At 37.2% G+C, this 21,356-nt stretch overlaps 1 protein-coding gene across 1 annotated transcript in view; it reads left to right on the forward strand.

Annotated features, from left to right (window-relative positions):
* Positions 1-17,672, forward strand: part of LOC138700198 (protein amalgam-like) — a 101,879-nt gene extending 84,207 nt beyond the window's left edge. The window contains exons 8-11 of the mRNA XM_069826630.1: positions 5,031-5,158; positions 8,726-8,921; positions 10,068-10,136; positions 17,430-17,672. Coding sequence (XP_069682731.1) covers positions 5,031-5,158; positions 8,726-8,921; positions 10,068-10,136; positions 17,430-17,530 — 494 coding nt within the window. The 3' untranslated portion in view covers positions 17,531-17,672. The remainder of the gene's footprint in view (positions 1-5,030; positions 5,159-8,725; positions 8,922-10,067; positions 10,137-17,429) is intronic.
* Positions 17,673-21,356: the final 3,684 nt, after the last annotated feature.

The raw sequence follows: 21,356 nt of genomic DNA on the forward strand, positions 1-21,356 counted from the left end.
CAAATGGACGACAGTACCTGTACGAAAATGATTCAATATTGAAAGCTCTTTCGTCACTGGAAAACGCGAACATATTTTTGGAACGTATTGTTTACTATGACCGTAAGGCTACTATGTCTGTGTATGCGGTCTTGGATCTGTATGGAGGACGGTTGAACTTCATTAGTAGAAGGGGTGGGAGTGAAGTACATTCAAAAACTCAGGTACAATAAAAATTTAAGTAAAAATAAAATGATGTCCCTGTATATATATATATATATATATATATATATATATATATATATATATATATATATATATATATATATATATTGTAATTGCCACGAGTAAAATGATCATGAATGTCATGAAACTTTCTAAAAGTAGTCTATCAGTATTTTTCCTGACATATAAAAGGCAAGCCATAGCATAACGAGGGTTGTTTCAAAAGTTCACAGTCTGACATAGAATTTAAACTAGAATTATTCTGAAACAATCTTTATTTCTCAACATAATCCCCCCTCCCCCCCGAGATTCATACACTTGGTCCACCGGCGCTACAATGCTGATACCCTCCTTATACACAGATTCCTAGAAGTCTGCAAAAAAAATTCTTCTGCTCCTGCGATAACCTCTTCATTTGACGAAAATTTCTTCTCAGGCAAGTGACTTTTCAGCTTTGGAAAGGAAAGAAGTCAGACGGCGCAAGATCTAGTCAGTAGGGAGGGCGGATGCGACAACTGTTCGAATCGTAGTTCTTGTAGTTTAGCAATCCCCATTGCAGACGTGTGAGCAGATGCATTGGCATGATGAAACAACATTTTCTTCTTGGCCATACCCGGCTTCTTCTCGCGAATTTTCCTTTCAGTTGTTGCAGGACATTTGAATAATATTCTCCGGTTATTATTTTCCTCTTTGTTAGATAGTCAATCATGATTATCCGCTTAGAATCCCAGAACATAGACGCCATGACTCTCCTAGCAGATTGAACAGCTCTTACTTTCTTTGGAGGCGGAGAATCACTGTGCTTCCTTTGTTTCGACTGCTGTTTTGTCTCTGGTATGTAGTAGTGGATCCAGACTTCATAAGTGATCACAAATCGCTCACAAAATCGGACGTAATTTTCTCGAATCGAGCCTGACAATCTCTCGAAATTTGATATCAAACGTGCTTTAATTCCGGTGTTAACAAACACGGAACCCACTTTGCGGAGAATTTGGACATGCACAAGACATTGACTAAGATGTAGCGCACCTGTTAGTTGAGATACCGGAACGCATAACCTCGTTAATTTCCCGCACTTTCATTCGACGGTCATTCAACACCATATCGTGAATTTTTCCTACGATTTCTTCACTTGTTTCTGTTATTGGACGTACACTGCAGAGTCGTCTTCCACACTCTCTCGACCATATTTAAATAGTGTCGCCTATTTTTTCACAGTCAAAAGAGCCGTAGCGGTTTTCCTCAGTGTAGCATCCATGTCTGTTTTAATTTCTATTGGACTCATTTCCTTTTTTACGAAATATTTAATGACATCACGAAACTCGGTATTTTCCATTTTTTTCCAATCTGTTCGGCGCACTAACTTCAAAATTAGACCACACAAAATAACAGAACAGAAAATTATGACTTTCGTGTTTGAATTAATGTAAAATGGTCACTAACAATGATGATGATATTGAAATGTTTTCAGTGCCATCTATGTATCAGGCCACGAAATTTTCAAACACACCTCGTAGAAGTCACGGCAAGAACAAATACCTTACTGTAATAATATCGGACAGCTAACAGTTCTGTGTGCTAACAACGCTGGTGCTGCTACCTAGGCGGCCGGTGTGGCGATACTCGCGAAACAAGCTCTTCAACCAAATAAACATAACATGAACAGTACATCACCAGATACTGATGCACTAATCCTACAGAAGAAACAACTTCTCAATGTCTCAATGTCGGTGGCGACTATGTCGAAAAATAATGCAAGGTGTCGTAGCGTGCAATCAGTTTGAAGACACTATTCTGGTACTCGTAAAACTCGGTGCCCTGCGATGCAAGGAATTGTCGCACAGCCTGCTCCACCTCATCATTGTTTTGGAAGTGACGTCCCGAAAGTGCGTCTTTCAATGCAGGGAACAGGTGAAATTCCAATGGGGCAAGATCGGGGCTGTAGGCCGGGTGATCCAATCTCTCCCATCCGAAGCGACGAATGTGATCTTGTGTGAGCCTTGCTGTGTGCGGTCTTGCGTTGTCGTCCAAGAGCACAACACTTCACTCAAGAGCCCCGGTCTCTTTCGGTGAATGGTGGACATGAGTTTGGTGAGGGTGTTGCAGTAGCGTTGCGCATTGATGGTCCCTTCATGGAGGAAATCCAGGAGAATGACAGCTTTTGCGACCCAGAACACTGTGGCCATAACCTTTCCTGCGGAGGATGTCACTTTGAATTTTTTCTTCACTGGTGAAGTGGGATGCTTCCACGTCATTGAGGCGGCCTTGGTTTCTGGGGTAAAGTGGTGAACCCATGTCTCATCGCCTGTGACGACTCTGAACAGGAACTGATTTCCTTCTCGCGCGTACCGCATCGTGTGATCGAGGCTGATTCCCATTCTTGCACTCTTGTGATCCGGGGTCAGGTTTCTCGGCACTCATCTTGCAGAGACTTTTCGGTAACCCAACACATCATGGAGCATGTGATGGGCTTGAGCACTACCAATATGCAATGTGGACGCCACCTCTGATACCGTTATACGCCAGTCCACTAACATCATGTCCTGTACTCTGGCAATGTTGTTTTCATTATGGATGTGGAGGGACGCCCACCTCGACCTTCATCCTCCACAATCTGCCTTCCTTCACTGAACATGCAACACCAGCGACGAGACATGCCTTCTTCACCATGCACGGTCTGTAGGCGTTCATGGATGATGGACACACTACTCCCACGTGCCCATTCATACCGGATGACAGCACGCACTTCCATCGGCGACCATGTCAGCACACGTCTGTCTGCCATCGTGATTTTTACTCGAATAAACTTGGGCACGCCGTTCAACTGCTACGCTCTCTTTCTCGGCGATATGCGCATGCGTCATTTCCCCTCCGCTGCGCTGACGGAATATTCCGTCATAGAACCAGCAACATGTGTAGTTTCTTATGGTTATTGTTTGTTTCACCTGCTGTACTATCTTCACATAAAAAAATTACGAAACTTACTTTTGGAACAACCCTCGTATATGTTAACTCCTGCGAAAACATTTCAATTACAGATTTTTATTTTCAATGCGTCCCGACGCATTAATTTCCTTTAAGCTTCCACTTTCTGTCGTGAGTTGTCGCCACTGCACAGCTCAGAAATAATTTTCGAGGAACCATCCAAATATCTTACAGCAAACGGTATTTCTAATAGTGAAGTTAGTGGACGGGGGGGGGGGGTACGGAGGGCGGGGTATGGCTTGGGTTTAACCGCATCAGAGATTACAATAAGAATTTTCAAGTATCCTTATAGCTTCCTCAAATGCAGTTCAACGGTCATTTAAAAAAATAGAATAAACGAAATAATAAATCATTGAAAATGATATAATATAAAAAATAAAATGAATAAAAAACAAAATTACATAAAAATAAATAAAATAAGCTATAATAAATACAAGAATTAACAGAACTTTCAGATGACAGCACAGCCGAAAGAATATCTGAAGTTGTATTTTATAATTTAGAAGAATTTAACTGTAGCGAGAAATTAATTGCGCAAACGTACGACGGAACATCGGTAAATATCGGGCAGTAAAATGGCTCAGGAGCCATCTTCGCAACTAAAATGGGGAGGAGAATCGAACTTCACTACAAATAAGTTGCCAGTTCCAGAATGGTGAGTCAAAGACTAACATAGTCCTACTTGTATTGATTTTGCATGCTCTATTATTATTATTATTATTATTATTATTATTATTATTATTATTAGTTTCTGTCTTGGTCATCAGTCGTCAATCTCATATCCTAGATACAAAAAATATCACAAGTCGCCACTGGTTATAAGCTTTGTCAATCCTAGAAACTCAACACTCTACCTAAGCCCTGAAGGTAGACACATTCAACTTCTCGCACTTACTGTATATTTAGATACATATCAAGGATGACTGTAAACACCGTCAGAGTACTACTTTCATAATTAGATACTGTGTACGTCAATTAGTTATACAGGGTGTTTCCGAGGTGGTATTACAAACTTTCAGGGATGATGGCGAAGGACACATGTATCATGGTCCGGAAATTACTGAGTCGAAAGTTATAAGCAAAAATAGTTGTGTGGATATGGAATTGTAATTTGGCAACACGTGCCCTCCTTCCCTTAGCTTTTGGAACAGTCGTGGGAAAAATGGTGTGGACCGGATGTCTCCTACGTGGGTACTTGCCCCGATACAATCTGTGACCTTGTCTACTGTTCCCATTGGCTCATTCGTATTCGAAAATCAGGTCTGCTTATTTCGCTCTCGTATACTCCTCCATTTCACTAGGACTGATTGACTGGACACGGCAACTTGTACACATACACTGCTGTCTACAGACGTGCATATCAGGACCGACCATGTCCGTTACACATTACGCTATCTGCATTGCTTTAGTGTAGTTTCCTGTCCCCATCCCTCAGACAGCGCACTGAATGGAATACTGTAAGTAGACAACGTAAACAACGTCAGATGAATACAGTATGTGTAAGATGTACTTACAGATAAATACACATAAATAAGGTGTATAGAAGAATAAAATTATTTCATTTCCACGGAACTATTTTTGCTTGTAACTTTCGACTCACTCATTTCCGGACCAGGGTTCCTTATCTCAAATTGATACATGTGCCCTTCACCATCATCCCTGAAAGTTTGTAACACCACCTCGCAAACTCCCTGTATAAATAATATTTTGTATTTTTATTTTTTTTATTCACTAATCAATTATAGTGTTACAGTAAAGAGACTGGATATTTTACAATTTACTGTTGTTAAGAATAAGAGATCGCAGTTTATTTTTTAATATATCAATTTTTTTATTTTCAGGTGTGGCCAATCCAGCAGTATTTAAAAATGACTCTAGCGTATATTCAGACACTAATTATACATTAGTTTGGGAAGTAGATAGCTACTCACCCATTATTGAGTACAATTTGTCATTTCGGAAGTATCTGGTAAGTAAATGAAATCAATATATCATTAGGCCCACATACGATACAAAGAACACATCACAGCCATAACCAAATCACACAATTCCTCCTATACGCATAACACATCACAAACACCAACCACAGGAAATCCTACAACCGAAAACCAGAAATTAAATAGGGCCTACACTAAAACAGCACGAAATATACAGGGTGGAAGTGAAATAACCCTGCAGATTTTTTACAGCGAATAGCTCATGTTGTATGTAACAAAACACTGTAATACCATATTGTGGAAAGTTCATAGATTTCTCAGAAAAAAAAAAAATTTTGACAAATGTTTACCATCCTCTTATACGTAACTATTGCGAATTGGATCGTGATTTTTATCCATATCGATAGGAAATCTAATAAGGAATCATTTACCCTTCCGTCGTATTTCAATAACGTGGGCGGTTTTCGTGTAAATTTAATATAAAAACCACTAATTTCAAACCCCTGAACAATGCAATCCACATCGCAACGTTGTAGCTAGAGAAGGGAGCGTGAGGCAGTACAAATTACGCTGAGTTCATTGACCTCTTACATCTATATTGAGATACAAAATGAGACTTTTAGCGGCGATGTTGCCAGACTGATGGAACTTTCAACTTAATTTTCTAATTAACCGTGCATTTAATCACATAACGTAGCGTAGGTTTTCTATTAATTTGAACGTACTCTATCGTCCCTTTCAATCTGCAAGGTTATTTCACTTCCACCCTGTACAGACACACAAAAATATACCTACAATACATCCGTAATACCCAACTAAATTTCAGAACACACAATCGATTTGACTCCTCACTACCAAACATAAACGCACTTCCCAGCAAAATAACTGAAGAAACCGGAAGAAGCAAGGATCTCACTAGTTCTGGAAATGACTAACACTAAGTCGGAACTAGTCAACTAGGTAATTTAATACTTCGTTTTCATTTAAACATTTGCAACAAGAAATTATTGCATAATTTGATCCATTTTTTTTTGTAGCTCGTCCACAATGGTTTAATTGGTCCAACTTTTATTTTGTTCAGTTCATGAAGTACTGGTCTTATCTCAGTGGTATGTCACCAGCCAAAATAAAAGTATATCCGAAGTACGAAAAATCTTCTTGAGATATTGGAAATCCTCTACACTTTCCAAGATTCGAAGTATGATCAGTGCCCACAAAATTATTATATATGAGATGTAATAAAATCCAACCAAAATGGATGAGTTTAAATGGTGCCCCAATGACCTTGAAGTATGAATATAATAAATATTTCATTTTATATCTATAATAATTATTATACGCTTGATCAGTTTTACTCCAAAATGTAGGCCTAACACCAGTGGCGGCTCGTGGGTATTGAATTAAGTGGGGCTGCATACAAAAATAAACCAAGCAACTTATTTTATTTAAAGATTAGTTCCATGCGCCTTGTCTTGTAGGTTGCAAATTTTGAATCATCTTCTTATTAAAATCCGGTATGTCGTTTAACATAATCTTTGCAATGGAAAACATAGCTAATGCGGTCACTTCTCTCACCGTATTTCTAAGATAGGATCTTACTCTCTTCAAAGACGAAAAACAAAGTTCTGATTCGGAAGCTGTCATTGGTATGGTGATAGCTATGCGCAGTAGTTCCACAACTTCTGAAAATGAGGCCTGCAAGTTCTCAGATAGAAGAAACTGCAAGAGCTTGACTGCGTTACTGATATTTCTGAATTCTTGTCTCTGATACAACACAGTGAGTTCCGTTTTTAGTTTGTCTTAATCGAACATTGGAAAAAGCTTCACACATACATTTAGGTCATTTTCAGGAAATGAGCTTTTGTAGCATTCAAATTTTTCTTGATCTATGAACTGGAATCGGGTGTTAGCTTGTGTGATAATAAGGTCACACACTTCCTTGGCTGCCGCAACCTTGTCTGAATCCCTTCTACCTTACGACGCTTTTTAGGGTTTTCATTTTCACAGATCTCGCTGCTCAACTGTGCACTGTTCCGTGCTTGCCTCATTTATTGTGATGTTGTTAGATGTTTCAGATTCCATTATGGTTTGAAAACATTCTAGCAATGGCTCCTTCTTCTCATGAACAACATTTACTGTTCTTATTTTAAAACTCCATCTTGTTGCCCCAGCTGATGGAATTGTCTTTGAAAGACATTAATCTAATACAGACTGTGAGGAGATCGAGAGAAGAAAGCAGGAACACTGGATAAATTAGCAAAAAATATGCGAACTTTTGTATTTTGTTTAGCGGCTCTTTCCATTATGAGATTCAACTGATGGGCACTTAATTTCACATTTCTCCTGAATTATTAAGATACTGATCTGAATAGACTGTAAATATTGTACAGAATTAAACAGTGTTGCACTTGTTATACTCACAACATTAAAAAAACTGTATTTAAAACTGCGCGCTACTGACAAACTGCTGCAAATTTTGCAGCGCCTGGAAACTCTGGATTCACGGCAAGGGGCAGCAGGGAGAGGGGTAAAACTAACGCGCAAAGCATCCGAGACGAGACTGGCAGCTCCAGGGGAGGAAGTGGCTTCATCCTATAGTCCTTGTCTCTGGTTTCGCTCTGGCAGCACCAGGGGAGGAAGTGATTTCACTAACGATTGCGTGCATGTCAATGAGAGCGAAATTTTATGAAAAATTCGAGCCGCTAAATAGAGACTGTATAATAAATGTATTTCACAACATAAAACGAGACAAGAGCCACAAATGTCTGGGGGTGCTGCAGCTCCGCAGCCCCCCTTCGAAAGCCGCCCCTGCCTGACACTAATTTTCATCCATGTTGAATCTTTCGTACACTACTTTTAACACTTGAATATAAATAATTGATTAAATGGCAATCTTACTCGTGTTAATTGTGTAAGCATGTGCGGCTTACAGCTGTTTCGGTGCTTCTTCACACCAACCTCAGAACCTACTAGATCTCGGCATACACATACAACCCAAAAACCAAAAACTCAAAACACTAGAACAATATGAAATATACAGACACACTAAAACACACCCTGATCAAATTCTCGACACACAGATCAATTTCAGAACACACACACTATTTGACACCACATTTCAACACTTTTCAACAATCGAACGCACCCACACAACAGATAGCGAAGTTCGAGATGACGCCGAGATCTAGTACGCTCTGAGGATGGTGTGAAGAAGCACCGAAACAGCTGTAAGCCGCACATGCTTACACAATTAACACAAGTAAGATTGCCATTTAATCAATTATTTACTAATTTTCATATACACGACCTAAGGTACTTATTTATGTCCTGGGATGAAGGCATGAATATGTCTTGAAATTTAAAAGAATATTTAAAAAATGTAATTAATGATCCTGAAAACTCGGTCTGACATAAGCCCTATATTGCGTCTTATATCAGAATCAGGACTCCAACACTCTCCTGACGCGAAATTGAAGTACTTCATCTCCCCAGTTGGACCCAACTTGCTGTATTGTATAATAATGCAGTAGGTGGTATATAATTTGTGATTTAGACTTGTTGTTTCTCAGCCCAATCTAAAAATTATCATTATTTTTCAGCCTCATCTAAAACCAAACAAGTGGGCAAGCTTGATAATTCCGGCAGATAGTTCATCACGTGGCCCTATTCATAGCAAGTCGTATACACTCACTGGTCTTTCCATTGCTACAATATATGAAGCAATGATAATTTCAAGAAATAGATTTGGTTGGAGTAAGCCATCAACAGTACTGCGATTTGGCACTGAAGGCGCAGGTAGGTAGGCCTGCAGGGAAAATATTACTTAATACTGACAAATTTAATGTTAAAAGTGAAATGAATACATGTGACACAGCTGTTGCGTTATTTCACTTAGCCTTATTATTAAATTTTACTGACGTGTTTCTATTACACACACACACACAAACACATCTACTTACATTTATTAGGACAAGTAAGGGAAAGATTGCAAAGTAATTGTATGTAATTTATGGAGATGTTAGATTACTTGATGCATTTCAAAACTGTGTTTACTTGAAATAATTTTAGCGACTGCTACAATCACTGACTGATTTATTGAAAGCTACGAAATAACTCAATATCATAACTTTATAATCTTTTAGTTTTGCCATAAAACGTTGCCTGTCAATATGTGTTGCCAAAAGATTAAGATTCCAGATTCTTAATATGATGTCTTAATGGCAATTTGGTCTAAATTGAATAAATCATAAATATAAAAATATATAGCGTATTTCAAAAGGCAGTTCAAAGATTAAACCGCTATAAATATTATAATATTTGAGATAGGGGAAAAACAAAAACATCACAGTGTTGGGCAAACAACGGGATTTACAAAACATTGGGAAAATATCCGCCGTTCTCTTGTTCAACGTACAGCATTCTGTCTGCGACACCGTGCACAGCATTTTGCAGATAACGTCTTGGAATATTGGTAATTTCTTGCGAGATGACATCTTTCAGTTGCAGTAGGATTGTTGGATGTGTCAGGAAAACTTGTCCTTTAAGGTAACCCCACAACCAAAAGTCGGCTGGATTAAAAATCTGGAGATCGCGGAGGCAACATTGTGATACATTTTTGAATTCGTCTTAATATGTGTAATCAATGTAACATGATTAAAGTATGTAGGGCTATTTGAAAAACTGATGACGTCACGTGTATCTTGTACCATAATATAGTTACATGCACCAAATCTCCACACTCATGTTAGCTCCTCGTTTTAACATAACGCTCAAAAACAAAAATTCCAATACTTATCCAAAAAAAAAAGTTATAATAGGTGCACAAGATAAATGGGACGCCCTGTATATAAAGTAAATGAGTAAAAAAAAAGAAACAATAATATTATGTTATTATTTTGATTTCATTACTAGTTACTAGTTTTAACTTTTTATCTGTTACAGATTTCGGGCATAGTGAGCATATAATTCCAATAGGCCTAAAAATAAACTCTGAAGAGACTATTAAACGAGGTAAGATTGAATTATAAATATCATTTTAAACATTACACTTGACTCTTGGTACCTCAGTTGGTAGAGCACTGACTTACGACGATTGTGGACCCAGGTTCGATGGCGATGTCATATTTATGATGGACAAAACCAACGTACCTGAGGGTTTTTCTCTGGGTACTCCCGTTTGCTTCCACTATTCAACCACAAGTGACACTAAACCTCCGAGTCACGATATCTACAAGTCCGCAACAGTTCGCATTTTTTTAAATTATTCCCAGTATACTGTATGAGCTGTAAGACATAGTAATTTCACTAGAGACTGTCGTGCTAGGCTTAAGTTCTCTCCTGCGTAGACTACTAAAAAAATTTGCAACTATACTAAAAAGCTGTTTGCTTTTGCATCAGCATCTGATCTGTCAGTTTGTGATATTGAAGCCATAAATGCAATCAGCTCTTCGTAATTGTTTTTTACTGAATTTATAGTGATATCTCATAGCTCGTACCATGGACTATCTCTTTGTATCATTAGTTCAGATCAATGATGTCAACGTTCCTGTCACCAGTATGACGTTGTGGCACAGTTGGCATATGTCGCTATATGAAGCGCGCGGCTATCTATCCAACAGACGTACTGTTGTCACAGTACGCGAGAGCTGTGTTTTGTCTGATCCTTTCTCCATTCTTACACTTCAGTTTCTTCATTGGTTTTGATTTTACTATGCCCTTGAAGTCGGGATGAATATTATTAGCAACGGATATACGTAAACAATTTCTAAGGTTATTGTCACTCATCCTCGCTCTGTGTTGACATTTTAGAAGTTTCATAACAGAAATGCCTGCTCACAGACACATTGCTCTGTAAAATTCTATTAGATCAGTACTTGAGGTATTGATGAACTTTTCACGAAGCCTAAGATCGCATCTTAAGTTGATCAATTCCATTTGCAATGGTGCGTCCTGAATAGCCTTAATGTACTGTGAATGGGGTGTCAAAAACAGAGAACCAGATTTCCATTTTCTCCATACTCTCTTAACGTGTTTTGAATTGCTTCTTTAGATGTCTTAGAACACCTATAAATCCTTCGAGAGAAATAGTCTCACAGTTATCTAATGCTTTAAGTTTGGGAAAGTGCAGTAGATTTCCGCATTCCAACTATTCTGTTTACAGTAGTAGTTTCGTTTTCGAATGCTAGTATTAAATATTGCATGACTGGTATCAGCTTATTTTTTTACTTGTAATGTTTGATTAGGCCTACATAACAAACTTTTACTATATGTGCCAAAATTCTGACATAAGAAACGCTTTTCCCAAACAGGATCAAAATATTTAATACCACTTGACCAGGCCTGCATAACTCGTAAGTAAGGGAAATATGACGTCATCCTCACTCCACTTCTATTGGGAATGATCGACTTCTGCGTAAACTTGTTGACATTCTTTACGTGTGGAAGATGCATCAGTGGTGTTACTGTAATTTTCAAAGAGGATTGTAATAAAGTTATTGTATTTATAATGCGTTATATCGTTTCAAGGTTTACGATTATGCTAGATTTTCTGTCGGTAGTTTCTTTAAGATTTCTTTGCGCCTAACTTGCTTTAGATTTTCCAAAACTTTCCTCCTACCATCACCTACGGAAACATAAATTTGCAACATTTAAGTAATGAATATTGAAATTAATATAAAAGTAACTATTCATTTCAATACAAAATGAACACAACGAGTGATGGCCTTAATTTAACAGTATATACCCAGGGTAAATAAATATTCAATATAGCCTACAGTTCGTAATAATGAACTTACCCGAAAGTTTGTTTATTCCATAATTCTTAATATGGGCTTTGCTGAAATGTCGTTTAATATTGAAATGGCGAGTAGATATAAATTGGATGGGACTCAGTAAACAAGCATTTCTTTCGTCTTCTTCAACAACAAAATAATCATATTCCCATTTCATTTGGAAGTAGTATTTCTTCACGGGGTTATATTATGCCAAGTTCCAGTTATCTTCAAACTGCAGTACGCGTATTCGCGTATTGTGTATTCATTCATTCATTTGGCTGCAGTGCGTTACAATATTGAACCTCCGGTCATATAGCTATCACTCACTTGTCGATATACAAATATACCCTACATACCCTTCTTACATTGTATGCACGCATACATTTTAAAATTTATTTTACATGTCTTTTAACTTATTTATTTCCCTCATTCGCTTTTCTCTTATTTCCCAAAGATAAATGTTCCTAAGGATTTTATTATCTGTTCATTTGTAATTCTTGATAGCGTATTGTATACTTGCCGCCGCGAGAATGAATATTGATATAGCCGAGCGCAACTAGAACGCCATGACCACACTGGTAGAAAAGATGGGTGGGGTAAGAGGAGTACGAAGGCAGTCGCTCTGAGGAGCTACAGTTCTGCAGGTCTGCACTTGACGAACAAATTGATGTAGATGCACACGGAGCCATCGCTATTACTCAACTAAACACGGGGTCAACAAAACAAATTGCACATATAACACTCTTGCGCGCGCATACAAGTAGTTCACGTTTAGACCTCGACAGGCGCTGATAGCTTCATGGCTTGCCAAGGTGGCATAGGTGAAGCCAATGTCACAGGTAGAAGAAATTGACATCACTGGTCTAGATAGTTGTGAGAACAGAGAACTCTGTATATAAATAATATTGAGGATGCTCAATACGACTAGTAATTATTTTGGGGGTGCTCAAAATGCAAAGCGCTCCCGAAGTCGGTGCCTATGCTGTTATTCATTGTTCGATACATCTTTTAACACTTATAATTAGTGCTGTCGATCGATCAAAATATTTAATCGATTAACTATTTGAATTTAATCGATTAATCGAGTTTCGATCGAGTTGAAAAAATGTTTTAATATACTGTAATATACAATTATTGTTAAATTTAACTTGTGTTCGATGATAAACATAAGTGTTAAATGTTGTATATCTGTATATATTGTATCGTTATATTACAAAACTATTTAAATTACTTACTAACATATTTATTATGAGGCTTATAATTTGTGTCAATTTCTCCGGAAATTTTTGAGACAAACATAAATAACAAAAAGTATGAAGACTCACCTAGTTAACACTGCTTCATCCATGATTTTAAACATATGAGTGCATTCACACGCTCCGAATTAAGTGCTGCTCTATGTTTAGTAACAATGTTTCCTGCGTCACTATAAAAAAAAAAAAAAAAACTTTTTTTTTCTGTCAAGCACTTATCCATGATCGTTCAAATTAAATCCAAACGTTTCACCGAGTTTACCTGACAAATTCTCATATGACATATTGGAGTTTACAGTTTTCACAGACCACAGAAAACTGATATTGTTTTCTTTATCAAACTAAACACACAACCGTCACATACAAACTCAGTACACAAACTGCAAGCACCTGCAAAAGTACAGCGGTCGAAACAGAAGACTGGCCTCTATTGTAATCCGACTTACCAGAAGATAGTTACGCTCTCACTTGCACACAGTGTAGACATGGCTATTTAAGGAATGAGGGGACGAATCCCAGAAAAGTATGTATTTCATATGCTAGCAAGATGAGCTGACAACAAGGTGGAAGTTTGCTTGTAAAACCATAAAACTTAATAAGGGTTTCGCATTGTGTTTCAACTTTCAATAGAGGTCCACTAGATCACTGTCCTCATATCTCCATCTCTTTCTGAAGTATTTGTGGAAAGATTTTCCCTACGCTATCTGGTTTACAGTTAGAAAATAACAGTACTCTTGTGCTTTTAAGTAAGCAATTTCCGAGAGAGAAATATTGTCGGAATTTTTAGTATGAGTTTGTTTTAACAAAATAATAATTAATATCAACTACAGCCGATTAATTTTAATCGACTCGATTATTCGATTAAATATTTTTGATCGATTAATCTTACAACAGAAATTGATCGATTAATCTATTAGATTAATCGATTAAATCCCAGAACACTACTTATAATCACTGAATAACTTTTCGTATACCGTTATGTATTTTCCTGTATGTGCTTTGATCTAGGTTCAGTGGAAGAGAAGGCCTGATGGCCTTAACTCTGCCAGGGAAAATAAAAATATTATTATTATTATTATTATTATTATTATTTATTTATTTATTTATTTATTTATTTATTTATTTACTGTGTTAACTTTTGCTATTTACCTGGCTGACTAGTTTTGAAGTGGTATCCTTCTTTGTTCAAAACCTAGTGAAGGTCCTGCGCTCTCTTTTGGTTTCCTGTTGTGGTGAGGTATGTTCATAACTATGTCGAAAAGAGTGTGTATTTTGAAATTCAATTGAGTGTTCAGGATGTGATGTGGGTGTGTTTTTGTATGTTTACACACACCCTTTTCGACACAATCATGAACACACCTCACCACAACAGAAAACTAGAAGACAGCGCGGGACCTTCACTAGGCTGCGGACAATGAAGGATGCCACTTCGAAACTAGTCAGCCAGGTAAATTGCAATAGTTAACACAGTAAAGAAATCATAAATTTATTCGGTAACTATTTTTGGCTTCTATGCTAGCTCATTTTTCAAACAAATTAATAATTATTTTTTTCAACACGAGAAATCTATATAGAATTATTTGGGGGCGAGGCCCATCTGTGAACGGATGCTATCCCGAAGCTATTATTATACACTATTTCATAATTAACCATTAATAAAGTTTCAGGTGAACATTCGTTCATAGTCTAAAAGCAAATACTTTTTTATCAGAACTAGTAAACATTCGATCATACGTATGTCAGTATTAATTTTCGTCCCAACCATTGTAGTTAATACGCATAGTCGCCGACTTCGAGGGGCAAGGCACCTTCTGCCCCCACAACTTATAAAGCCCCTCCAATAAAATTATTATTAAAGTGGTGCGAATCTTTCTCAGATATTTAATGGCGGTGAGGTGTAGATATTAATGTGTGATGCTCATTCATTCGCATCATTTTCCGCACCTCAGCATTAGATTTCCCCCAACAGCTTCAACAGCTTATGCTGTTGAAAATACATAAATAACTTACATCACTGATCTTCCGCCACTAACAATACATTACGAGCTTATGGTCAATAATTGTACATCACTGATTCAACATATGCTAATGTTTTACGTGGTCAAAATTATATCCAGCATTCACTGGTCCCTAATACTTTCCAAACATTGTCAGATATTCTTGCCAACAACCTTTATATCATTTTCTTAAAAAAGCAGACAAATATTGGCAAATGAAGAAGATGTGCAGTGCGATCTGTATTTAAGTTTCATTGAACATATCGGGTTAGATCAGTGATTGCCAAAAGTTGTGTCGCTGAACATGCCCCTGCCTTTATTCAAGTACGGAATCATGCCACCACTCTCTTCTTGCCTGTTCACTGCAATAGGTACCCACTTCATCCCTCTCTGAAATAGTGGTGTACGGGTTGCATTTCTATTACGTTACCATTTCGCGGTGTTTGGCAACGAATGGGTTAGATCAACGACGATACAGTAAACCTACTGCAGAGGAAATAGCCGGTGTTTTTGTCTACACCAGAATATCGTTAAGTTATATTGTGCATGGCAGACAAGGGGGACCAAATTAAGCCCTCACTGTGACCTGATTATATATCTCCTCCTCTTTCCTTATGACTTGCAATCGAATTGCAACACAGTGCCCCACGACAGCAAAACAAGCCACTAGAATGACTTTACTTCAGTTTGTACATTTCAGATTGCTGTTCGTAACCATTTCTCATACGTTCATTAGTCACACAAGTTAATCCAACAATATGTAGTATATCAGTATTGTTAGGTGGAACTTCTACCGTGGAAGCGCAGAGATTATAATTCCTAAAAAAAAAAAAAAAGGCATTGCTTACTGTTCAAATAAGAGAGAGCCGTATAAGATGTTGTAGTCTACTGATCAGTTCAGCAAGATCTCTTAGCACCAAAAGTAATTATTCTGCCCTCTAAATTTCAAAGCGATTCACGAAACATGTAGCAGCTATACCAAGATGCTATGTCTATTGTTCGATAGCATGGCAAACTTTACATTTTCTTAACTCTCACCTGTGATCTGCAGTGACCTGAAATAGCTACTGTTTTACTCTCACATGGAAACCCCACTGATCGTCCTGACTTTGTTACTTTCATTTTCGCACTGAAACTGAAAGAACTAAATGTGGATATGTTTAAGAAAAAGCATTTTACATAAAAACCATTAAGAGGTTAGAGTTTTAAAAGAGATATTTTTGACAGGGTTACACTTTATTGAATTATTGCGTTATTTTCAATGTTACATTTTCCGTTGAGTATTTTTCATTACTATGAAAGGAAATAACTTTCAAAGTGTCTGGTATTCTTTCTGGAAAATATGTAAATATGAAAATTCTTTAATTAAACTTCTAATGAACTTAGTTTGCCACTAGTTATGTTTTACTTTTGTACGTTTTCATTGTGATATATTAATGTAACGAATTGATTTCATTTTTGTGTTTTTGTGGCGTTATTTATGTAATTATTATTTACACTTAGGCCTAGTTTTTCTTTTAGTATTGTATTAAATTACACATGGATTATGTCCGTTTTCTTGAGCTATGCATTTTACAGTATTCAATTCTTCACTGTAATCATTTTGATCCATTGGTATTTTTTAATTATTCTATGTACAGTGGTCCCAAAAAATGGCCGGACGGAATTTTCTGTCCCACAAAAGCGCATCTGCGCATGAGCGAGAAGACCTCTGCTGAATTCATAAGAGAATATGTTTTAAATGATTTTATCTTAATAGATATGCACTAATAAGGGGTAAATAATTCTTTTCCAACATTCTGTATTGTAACAAAGCTGAATAATGTTTTAAAATGTCAATAAACTACCGTTATAATAGATCAGAAATGTCCCCTATGATAGACATATGCGTATTTACTTAGGCGAATGTTCGTAAGACTACAGAGTGACTCAGAGCCAGAGCTTAAAACTTAGATTCTGACCCGAACAAGAGTCCGGCTATTTTTTTTTTGCGACAACTGTACCATTGATCAAAATGGTGCGTATTTATATGGTGTGGTTGAATGTATTGTGTATGTGTGTTGTTGGTTTCCTATAGCCCATATTTTTTGTTATTTGATATCTAAAAAATTTATTGGATTGTTGTCTCTCTATCTGCCTCACAGATATAGGCCCTAACCTCAGAAACAGAATTCGATATTGATACACAAGCCGTTCTGGAAGATTCTATGTATTGCTTTGATATAAAGACAATCACGCAAATATTTAAGTTGTATTTATGTAAATCATTTCTCTTTTCAGCTGAGCTGGCTGCTATTTCGACATTCCCGAGCACGGGAACAAATACGAAAGCTTCATTTATCTCCACATCACTAATTTTACTGACACTACTGAGAGTGTGAAAGACTGTTTTTATACTTGACTGATTGTGAATAATTAAAAGTTTACGTCATTTCCATGAATTTTACCGTTTTCATTCAACTTCTTTCGTAATAATGTTGTTGTATTCCTGGAATGCGTTCAAATAAAAGAAATCCTTTTTAATTATGGTCAGTAGAAAAGTGTGTATGAGAGATAGGGTTACCATACGTCTTTATTTTCCCGGACACGTTCTCATTTCCAAGGGTTAAATTATCGTCCGGGAGGAATTTTCAGAATCAACGCAGATGTCCGGAAATTAGACCTGTGTACAGATATTTATTTTATTTTATTTTATTTTATTTTTTATTTTTTTTTATTTATTTTTTTTTTTTATATACCAACGGAAGCTAAAATTCTCGACCTATCTAGGATCTTTGTTTTACTCAAGAATCAGGAGCTCAAAATAGCACTGGACACTTTTTTAAGATTTTAAGTACAGAACCATTTCGCTTTTGTTTCCTTATTCTTACCACAGCAGCGACTAACGACAGGAACACGTTCCACGAAGTACGCATGCGCGGAAACGTAAGTGACGTCACAAGCAGAAGACCGTCCACGCAGACGACGACGCAGCGTTGGACACAAGCTCGCCACACCACTATTCTAGCGCCCCACTAAATACTAGCCACTGCAAAGATCACACACAGAGTCACTGGGGCCTATATGACAGCATAAGTGAAGCATGCCATTGACGGCATTTTGTTTTTCAAACAACTCTCATTTATAAATCGTGCATTGTGTTGTAAATTGGTAGCGCGTTTATACCTAGTTAAAAAAAAAAAAAAAAAAAAAAAAAAAAATTTAGCCGCGATACTAACTGTTGTTGTGGGGTGTAGCCTTGTTGCCATGGTAACCATAGCTGAGTGAAACACTAACAGAAGAAAAATCGAGCTCACTTCACCAGCGCAGAACATATCGGAGTTTTGTTGCTACGGTAACCATAGCAAGCGAAATAGAAAGTCACAATGCAAGAAGTGGATTCGCCGCGATTTTTGAACGTACATTAAACATAAATATCATAAAATCAGTCCTATTGTGATGTATAGTAAAAGTAAAATGAATTTTTCAATTTTTTTTAAATTCTATGGTGAAGTTGTGCCGCCTCTGCGCGACGATGATCATCACAAAAAAAGATCATTAACTTAAAACTGAATGTTGAAAACGTTTAGTTCTAAATTTCAGGTAATTATGTAGTAATCATCAGCCAGGCCAGCTTTTCGTAATAGAGATCCAGGACACATTCACTACCAAATATATATAATTGGGTAATTGTGTAGTAACCAGTGGCGGTTCCTCAGGGGAGGGAAGGGAGACACGTCCTCCTCACATTTTTCTTCTTTTGAAAGTAAATACCAAATGAAATACGTATATGCCTTGAAATTCGAGGAAGATTCGATAATTTTTATGTTCACAGCTATAAGAAAACCTCGGTTGATCGAATTTTAAACCACGCGCAACTTATGTGCTGCTAGAAAACTGTGAGAAGGATGCGAGATTGTTTGTGTGGAGGAAAGTCAATCCATTCCTCCTTTACTGCAGTTAACACACATAGACAACAGCGCGCTAGCGGCCAGAGAAATAAGCAGAGTTTTAAAGCAAGTAAATGAACAACAGGGAGGAGATCCTCCTCTGAATCAGCGCATGGGCAGGAAATACAGGGACATCATTTTATTTTTACTAACATTTCTAATATTACCTTTGGATCAACGGTAAAGAACCGTAAACACCGTTTGCTACCCCCTTCCACGACCGGAATTCGATGATACTGGCGTAATATACAAACAAATCACTTTACTAGGTATAGGAGGGAAGAAAAGTAGTTCATCCATTTACGTAAACTAGGAAATATCGCGATTTTGAGTTTGATAATTTTCATTAGGTTTTTGTTTAATCAAAATACAGTACAGTATTAACAATGAGTGTTTTTACTCACGAACTGAGCTGTCCATGGGGACGTATTCATTATGCAGTGTATATTATACTGTCTACAGCACATTAGCGTACACAATAGAGAATGAAGTTAAATTGAAAAATAATCATAATATGGATATTTAAATACATTTTTGAAAATGGTGGCCGTTCATTTCGATACAGACTTCAGTTCTAATATGCATATTATCGCACTATAGAATATTGCACCTAATTCCAATTACCAGTTTCGTCCTTCGTACCAGTAACTCTTGTTGAAATAATTCTGTACCTACTCTATAAAAGAGTGCTTTACGTACTGTAAATCCAATCTTCACTTCTGCCCGATCCGAAAAGATAAAATTACTCAACATGCTATCTACTGTCCGTCCAAGTGGTTATGTCACAGGGTCGTAGAAAGGGGGAAAATCACGTGACAGTTATTTACTTAACGAGGCCCTTTTATTTAAGTTATTTTAAATATTTGAGTTAAGATAGCACAGCCACTAGCCTTTACAGAGAGGCGAATAGAAGCGGATGGGGGAAACGGGGATGCGACTTAGGCAAATGGACGACAGTACAGACCGATTATTTAGTCCTGACAGCTCAGCGACGCAAAAGAGGGGAAGTAATCGGAGGAATGGGGAGAGTTCCGGATAGAGATAGGGCGAGCAGTCGGTAAAGGTAAGCGAGTGAATAAACCAAACACCCCTTGGCGTAAATAAATGGACTCGCCTGTCCCATGCGCACATCTCCTGCGACTGTCAGGGCAAAATAATCGTACTGTACCTGTGCGAAAATGATTCAATATTGAAAGCTCTTTCGTCACTGGAAAATGCGAACATATTTTTGGAACGTACTGTTTACTTTGACCGTAAGACTGCTATGACTATATGCGGCCTTGGTTCTGTGTGGAGGACGGTTGAACTTCATTAGTAGAAGGGGTGAGAGTAAAGACATTAAAAAACTCAGGTACAATAAAAATTGAAGTAAAAATAAAATTATGTCCCTATAGAAACCGACTGGTCTTGCAGCAAGCTCGCTACTGCTGCCATCTAATGATGCTGCATTCAACCAGACTATAACACGTCATCTAGGAGGAGATACAATAAAAACAGCTTTAACACAAAGCTATGAAAGACACTATATAAACTTGTTTTTAAATTATAAATAAAATATATTATTCATTCCACTTTATATAAGCTATATTCATGGTTTGAAACTTTCGAGGATATTTGAAAGTTGAAGTTGAATTTATATAAAACAAAGAGGAAGTAGTTCTAAGTTAGTATCGCAGATATTTTGGCCTCTGAAATTCACATCCATTCATTGTCTACTAGACAGGACAACAGCCAAGTTGTCAGTTTTGTACAAATATATTTGAAATTGAAGGTACTGCAAACTACATTATTTTTAACATAAAAAAATTAATCGGCCAGTGGCAGCTTTGAACAATAATGGTAGTATGACTTTACAAGAGGTGATATTCTTAAAAAGCATGTGATACTAAACTTGTAAAATGTACATGTGGCAACACAGACCACGTGGGTGGGTGCAGTGTTCTCGCTTTCCTAACAGATTATTTCTCATTCCCATTTCCGTAAAACGGTTCTAGTTATATGTTAGTAGCTAATCTCTACCAAGACGTGTGATGCTGTAGTGTGCGTGAAAAATGCTGCGAGGTTGTGAATTTCCTTGTAATTGTTAATTTGTGCAATTATTCAACAATGAATGGAAGTGAAATTGCGTATACTGGTTAAAGGGTTTGGGCTACCGCTGACCCTATTATTACGCCAGTAGCCCAAGGAAATTACAAAAGAAAAAGTTTATAATATAACATAATGTAATAATTTTGTATTATTAGTTTTACCATAGTAATTAAAATTAAAGTAATTGTTA

Source organism: Periplaneta americana, chromosome 5 (assembly GCF_040183065.1).
Source record: "Periplaneta americana isolate PAMFEO1 chromosome 5, P.americana_PAMFEO1_priV1, whole genome shotgun sequence".
Classification (NCBI taxonomy): Eukaryota; Metazoa; Arthropoda; class Insecta; order Blattodea; family Blattidae; genus Periplaneta; species Periplaneta americana.